This window comes from Limulus polyphemus, unplaced genomic scaffold (genome assembly GCF_000517525.1).
Source record: "Limulus polyphemus unplaced genomic scaffold, Limulus_polyphemus-2.1.2 Scaffold3844, whole genome shotgun sequence".
Classification (NCBI taxonomy): Eukaryota; Metazoa; Arthropoda; class Merostomata; order Xiphosura; family Limulidae; genus Limulus; species Limulus polyphemus.
In genome coordinates, this window is record NW_013669454.1 from 56,898 (window position 1) to 64,123 (window position 7,226).

At 33.4% G+C, this 7,226-nt stretch overlaps 1 protein-coding gene across 1 annotated transcript in view; it reads right to left on the reverse strand.

Moving 5' to 3' along the window:
- LOC106470143 (tyrosine-protein kinase Src42A-like) overlaps positions 1-7,226 on the reverse strand; it is a 36,425-nt gene extending 29,199 nt beyond the window's left edge. The window contains exon 1 of the mRNA XM_013930673.2: positions 6,538-7,226. Within this exon, the coding sequence (XP_013786127.1) occupies positions 6,538-6,956 (419 nt within the window). The 5' untranslated portion in view covers positions 6,957-7,226. The remainder of the gene's footprint in view (positions 1-6,537) is intronic.

Genomic DNA, 7,226 nt, shown 5'->3' on the forward strand with positions numbered 1-7,226 from the left:
CATACCTTATAACCACAAGATATTACTGAGGTTTATATAGAATATCACCACCAAGAGCTCCAGCTAATCGTATCTACATACCTTATAACCACAAGATATTACTGAGGTTTATATAGAATATCACCAACAAGAGCTCCAGTTTATCGTATCTACATACCTTATAACTACAAGAGACGACTGAGGTTTATACAGAATATCACCAACAAGAACTCCAGTTTATCGTATCTACATACCTTATAACCACAAGATATTACTGAGGTTTATACAGAATATCACCAACAAGAACTCCAGTTTATCGTATCTACATACCTTATAACCACAAGATATTACTGAGGTTTATACAGAATATCACGAACAAGAACTCTAGTTTTTTGTTTCTACATATCTTATAAATGATCAAGACAGGTGACTCAGTGTTAAAAGTTAGGTTTATCTCCTCTATTAACAAGGAAATTCTACAAGTAGGTTTACTTGTGAGATAGGTGTAATTAAAATAGTCTCCGAATTTCTGTTCTCTCTTATTTGTGACTTAAGAAAACAGTGATAGGTATGTTGCCCTCTCTCTAGAAAATCAATCAATATAAAAAAAACCACGAGCAAGAAAAAAATAGAGGTCGTACAAAATCAGTCTGTATGCATATAAAGCTGGTCCAAGTATTATATATGGAACGTAAACAGAAACCCCATAAGTTCACTATCTTCGTGAAATCCAAAGAGGGAAGATGATCGGAAAATTATTGTGTTCACGTACAAGTTCAAACCTTATAGCTGGAATAGGAAGAAAACCGACCACTCAAGATGGTTACCTACACACAATTCCAAATTACCATGTAGGAAAACGAACAGAGGTCACAGAAATTCACTGCCTACACACAATATGAAATAATGCTAGTTGGCACAGAGTTTATCATAGTCCACTGGATACGCAGTTCGAGTGAAATAGAATCAGTGGCTAAGAAACACATCATAATAACCCACATATATCACGACAAAAAAAAAATTACCCCCTGTCTGTACAAAATACGATCATTTCCTGTTTCACAAATTTATTTAATCTATTTCTGGTGAACAGACAGCATGAAACTATAATATAAACATATCTCACTTACGTTTACTGCCATAAACACAGTGGGAAAGAATCACGTGATCGACGACAAAGTATCATATTTCTGTTTACGGGCTAGTTTATTATATATATTATTTTTCGCCACGTATATATCCATAATTTGTTTATTTCACGTTTTGGATCAATGCCAGAACCAATTAAAACGTTATTTTCAGTGAGGTCTATAAATATGAAGCAAAATAAAGGACAATCAAACACACCGTAACAACGTATCTTTACCTTTAATCTCGTAAAAAGTTTTTGTTGTTGTTGTTATTATTATCATTATTTATCTGAATAAGTCTAAAACACTTACGTGCCTAACGATGTAAAGATAAGTGTATAAGAAATTGTGCGTTTCCTGCGAAACGTGCAGAATGAATTAATATCAGTCAAGCGGTTTATAAAATGTTTTATTTTTTACTAATTCTGTTTCTACAGAACCAAGCTACATGTTTTACACAACTCTGCAAGTCGAATAAACCTAAAAGTAGATAATACTGTGTTAATACATTGAACTATATTTATAGTTTCGTATTAATTATAGCTACTTCCCTTTCCGTCTTCAAGTTTGCCCTCGACAGCATGCCGTTTTCTACTCTTCCAGATAGAGTTATATCAGAAGATTACGACCTTTCAAAATGACATCATTACATACAGCAACCCCACAATTATTGTATCCTTGTTTTCTTTGTGTTTTTTTAGATATGACATGGGCGTAGCGGTGAGGGAGTTCGAACGCCCTCGGTATTCTAAAAAGTCTAAAACATCCGCTATACTGATAATTTTTTGAAATAAACACTTGATTTTCACGTCAATTCTTTGTGTAGAAGAGAAGGTCCACATTATTTTGAAAAAAAAAGACCCCCTGCCCCACTCTGTAGTGCTATCTACGCCCCTGAAAAATCTTCAGAAACTGCTGGACATTTATAATTTCAAAACATCATATATATAAAAGAAATTTTTTATTGGTCTTAAAATTGGTTGTCTTGAATAGTCAAAGCCCCAGTAGTGGTTACAGTGCACCCTACAGATTGAAAGGCTGAAAAGTACGTAATAAACAAAAAAGTGTTAAAGAACTAATAATCCAAACTATTTAGCCCCAGCCTCTGAAAAACAAGAATATGAGTCAGTGAACCTTTTTTTTTGTCCTATATCCAAAATCATTTAGAGACATAAAATTGTAAGTATCATAAGCTATTCCTTAAATAAGTTTCCCACAATGAGGTTTCAAAAAGCTTATGTCTCTTAACTGCCAAGAACTTGTGCTCACCATGAACAATTTGGCAGATTCTCTCACCATTTTATAAACTTAAGGGGATCTCATTTATCAAACATTGTTATATTTTACGGAACAATTAGAAAGTTAGTCTTAATTTGAAATTCATTATTTTGTAGTTGGAATATCTATTAGAGTAACAGGTGTGAAAATAATCTCAAAAGGAGAACAGATTCATTCTGTGAAAGTTAGTTTTTCTCTAATGTTTTTATTGAAATGTATTTTGGAGTTAATAACAAATATCCCAGAAGTCAGAAACCCTTGCACCCAAACACTCCTAAATGTTTTGATCTTAGTGTTAATGAATGTTTTTAGCTCAAAACATCAATTTTTCATTGGAAGCTGTTTATGTTTAGACTAAGTTTAAAAACAAAGTTAAGGATCGTATTAACCATTTATGATATTTTACAGCAATAGTGTTTAAAAGACATAACTAACAATTAGCGAAAAGGTGGATTGTTATTGATACACAAATGGTCAACATTCCTGGCAAACTGGTGTTTATAAGATTTAGTCCACTTCCAGAAATAGGTTAAAATGTCATCTGATAACCAGTTCACCAAATGGCTGTCCATGTTGGCAAGGGTATGTGGCTAAAGTGGTAAATATTTTTACCAAAAAAAGGCAAGAAAAACATTCCCCCCAGCTGACTGATTTTTGCTTAAAAATCACACCCTGTCATGACTTGAAAGTATATATATATAAAAATTTAGGAATGAAAGTAAACCAGAATATGTAATATTATTTCAACCACACTATATGTGATATATCCACTATTAGGGCTCATCGTGCCAGCTGGGATATGACAGACACAGCAGTGGTTGAGACATTGTTTATATCATTGAATTGCTTGAACAACAAGTGTTTCAGTGTGAACTACATTAAGTTGGTGAATTATAACTTTTTATCAATTGTATTTAAGTAACTACAACTCAGAATTAGGGTAAGAATTTACCAACACCAACTTTTGTTTTATTATTATTACTTATTTTTCTTGAATTAACCTACTGATCATTCAGAAAAACTGGAAAACCAGAAACCAAATCTTCTTCTGGAGGGGGTCAAGCAACCAAAACATCAATGAGAGAAAACTACATTAGTGATTATAAGAACTTGTGAAAGATAAAAATAATATTATGTCAACCACACTACATTTGCAATGTCTATTGCCAATATTATGTTATTGCTTTGGTTCGTTTCCTGTGAAGATATAGTAATCCTCCTTTCAAGCAACCTTTTCCCTAATTATCCATATCCTTTCTTACTTCCTTGATTTGTGTTCACAATCTACCATTTTCACACTCTTCACCAAAGCAATCTCCAACTTATCATCAAGTAAGCAAGCTCTCCCAATGTGGTGGAGACTGTGAGTGATGTGTTTAAAATGGTGCAAGTGAGGAAAAATGTTGAGGCTATAAAGCCAGGTTCAGTTAGCATTGAGGTGCCAGTCTCTAATAGAATTGAGCCATTGGCTGCATGCAACAAGGAAAGAGATGATCACAAGGTTTATGTAACAAAGGACTCTTTCATTAACTATACAGAGAAAGTTATTTGTAGTGGGAAGAACTAGGACTAGAATTTATTAGCGAGGTGCTAATGTATCGAATATAATATACCATGTTTACAGTTTAGTTGCTGCTACCGAGGAATGAATTCATTTTTTGTTGAGTATGTAGAAACAAATGATGCTGTAAATCAGAAGAGTTAGTTTGTAAGTATAGAGAACTCCTTCAGAAGTTTAGCAATACGAAAAGATGTGTGATCCTTTTGGTAGTGCTTCCTTAGGCTAGAACTCCTTCAGAGGTTTAGTGATAGAAAAAGACGTGGCCCCTTTTGTAAGGCTTCCTTAAGCTAGATGCAGGGATGAATTACTTAGCAGGATCCAAAGATTAAATGAAATATCAGGGATATGCTTAGAGCAACATATGGGGTGGTTGGACTTTTGGGATAGTGTTTAGGGCAGGGGCGAGTTATATACTAGGGATGGGCTCCACTTTAGCAGATTAGATTGTAGGATGTTTTGAAGAAGCTCTAAACAGATTCATCAAAAATAATTTAAAGTAAACTTTCATAAAGATGGGAAATTTGAAATAAACAAATTGATATGATAGCAGGGGTAATGAGTAACTTGGAAAAAGATTCAGAGCATAACAAGTTAAATAATAGTTTTAAAGATAAGTGACAGATAAAGGATAAACATAATAGGATCATGACTACCACTCTAATGTTTGGAATATTAAGAACAAAATAGATGAGTTCAGGACTCTAGCTGAAATCAAAGATGAAGACTATGATACAGTATAATAGGAATCAGTGAAATCTGAGTAGATTTGGAGAATATTAACAACAGAAATCATCTTGAAATTCCAGGTTATATCTTATGTAATAGTGATGGACATGTTAAGAGAGGTGAGGTGGATTTTTACATAAGGGATGAGTTGTAGCCTAATAGGATTTTAAACATAAAAAATGCTAGTCAACAGATTAAATCTGTATGGGTTAGAATCAGGGGTTTCAGGGTAAAAAGTTTTTAATTGGTAATTGTTATATGCAACCTGATCAGACAAAAGGTGTCAATGAGAAACTATAACTAGATAGGATTGCTACAAATAAGAACACTGATTCAATAATTATAAGGAGACATTATGTTAAATCTCCAGAAATAGCAAGGGACCCATGATTTTCTGTTTGGTCAGAGAGCCAACCATGAGGGATGTCATTTTAGATTTAGTGTGAGTCACTAATAAGGATATGATTGCAATGTTTGAATTGGGGAAGAGTGATCATTCCACAATTAGGTTCAGGGTTTTGCTACATTCTGAGATATAAAGAAATGTTCTTTGATTTTAATTTTCAAAAACCATGTTTTGAATCCATAAGACAAGATTCATAAATAGTAAAGTGCTCCTAAAAAGAGAAGAATTATAATGGGGAAGATCAGACCTAATTTGCTTTCTAAATATTTTATTGAAGAGTGGAATGAATTATTTCCTGTAAAATAAAGGGTGGGTTGAAATGTGTACTTGTTTCAAGGACAACCTTGCACAACCAAATGGACTATTGATTTCTGTTAAATGTTATGTTTAAAACCTTAATGGTTGAGCAGCTATATTAAAGTTTTGATATGTATGTGGTAAACATGATTTATCCAGAATATGGGAAAATCACTGGTGAAGCAAATACTGTTAATACCAGAATAAAAGAAAAACAGCTTAAGGAATTCATAGTTGAGTAAAAAAAAATTTATTTGAAATATCCAAGGCCCCAGAGTGCAGAGCATAATTATTTTTCATAGTAACAATGTGTGAACCACAAGACAGATCCACAGTCCAGCTCACTAACCACTGGGCCACAATTGACCCACTTTAAAAAGATAAAGTAATGTGTTTCATATAATTTCATTTCCAAGATAAAAAAAAAAGTCCATTTAGTTCATCTAGCCTTTTCCATTATCAATTACTACCCTGTTTGAGCTGCATATAGAATGCTCCGATCTATAAAATATTCGTCAACTCTCCCCTTGAAATCATTCATTGTTACATCTTTCATCGCACATGAAGGCAAACTATTCGTCAGTTAACTACCATGTAATATAATTATATAATATTGTTTTGTAGTTCCAAGTTTTTCATATCTTAAAACTTGTATCGTTTAATCTTACTGCCTGCAAAGTTTTATGAAAATGTCATTTGCATTTCTGGATTTGATTATCCTGTTAATATTATAACAGTCATTTTAACTTAAGTAGAATATTAATAGTTTTCACACCAAACATTTCATTGACCTTAGTTCATATACTTATATATTTTGCACATACAACATACTCAAAATCAGATTTTTGTTTAGACATATATTACTAGTGAAATAACTCAAGTTTTTTTCAAGAGACCAGACAAATTGCTTGCCCATACTATAAGTTCTAAAATCATACGAGATACTATTATTAAGAACTTTAGTATATTTAATACTAATTATTATTATTTACTACATTGTGTAGGGAAACTCCTATGCTCTGCATCAGTATTTATAATGGGCTGAGAATATTTTTATAACATTTTATTAGTTTGGTCTTGGTTCTTTTGTAATATCACTTTCCATGTCGTTATTATCAAAAGAACACCCAACATTAAGTTTAGTACAAATAATAACTTACGGTTCTGCTTCAATAGATTTCAGTTTGGCAACATAGTTGGAAGGGATGTAACCTTCTTTCTTAGTGGCCTTTGACCTTGCAAACCACCAGTCTCCCTGAGTATCGTTTAGTATCTCCAAGTGTTCGCCTTTCTTAAAACTAAGATCTTCATCTGTTCGAGCATCGTAATCATATAGTGCGACAAATATTTTGGCAGTGGAGCCAGAAATGCTGTCTGTTTCCGTGGGAAGAGTTGGTCCATTTCCTCTGATGAGATCATGATGAGCTGGACGTATGCTGGACGGTTCATGAGTCTGAACCGCTACTATAGCGTTTGGTGTCGGAGAAACAGTTTCATTCCTTTCTACAGAGACTTGGCCCGTGTGTGTTTCCCCCTTTTTTACATTTTTATCTCCGGATCGGCTGAAACAGTTTCCCATGGTTCTTGATCTAGTAAAACTAAAAATGCACTAAAAGTAAAACTGAGTTAAACGGGGGAGCGATATATCGGTATCTCATTCATAGAGAGCAAATAGTTATTGTTGGCTTCCCAGTGCATTGGATATGGATAACTGTGATCATAATGATAGAATATTTAGAGTTATTATGCCCTGACGTTACTTTTAAAATAAAAGGCCGATATATCAGATTTACAACCGGCAAGAACTCCTCCCAAACACTTCTAAATCATAGAACAAATCATATCTTAT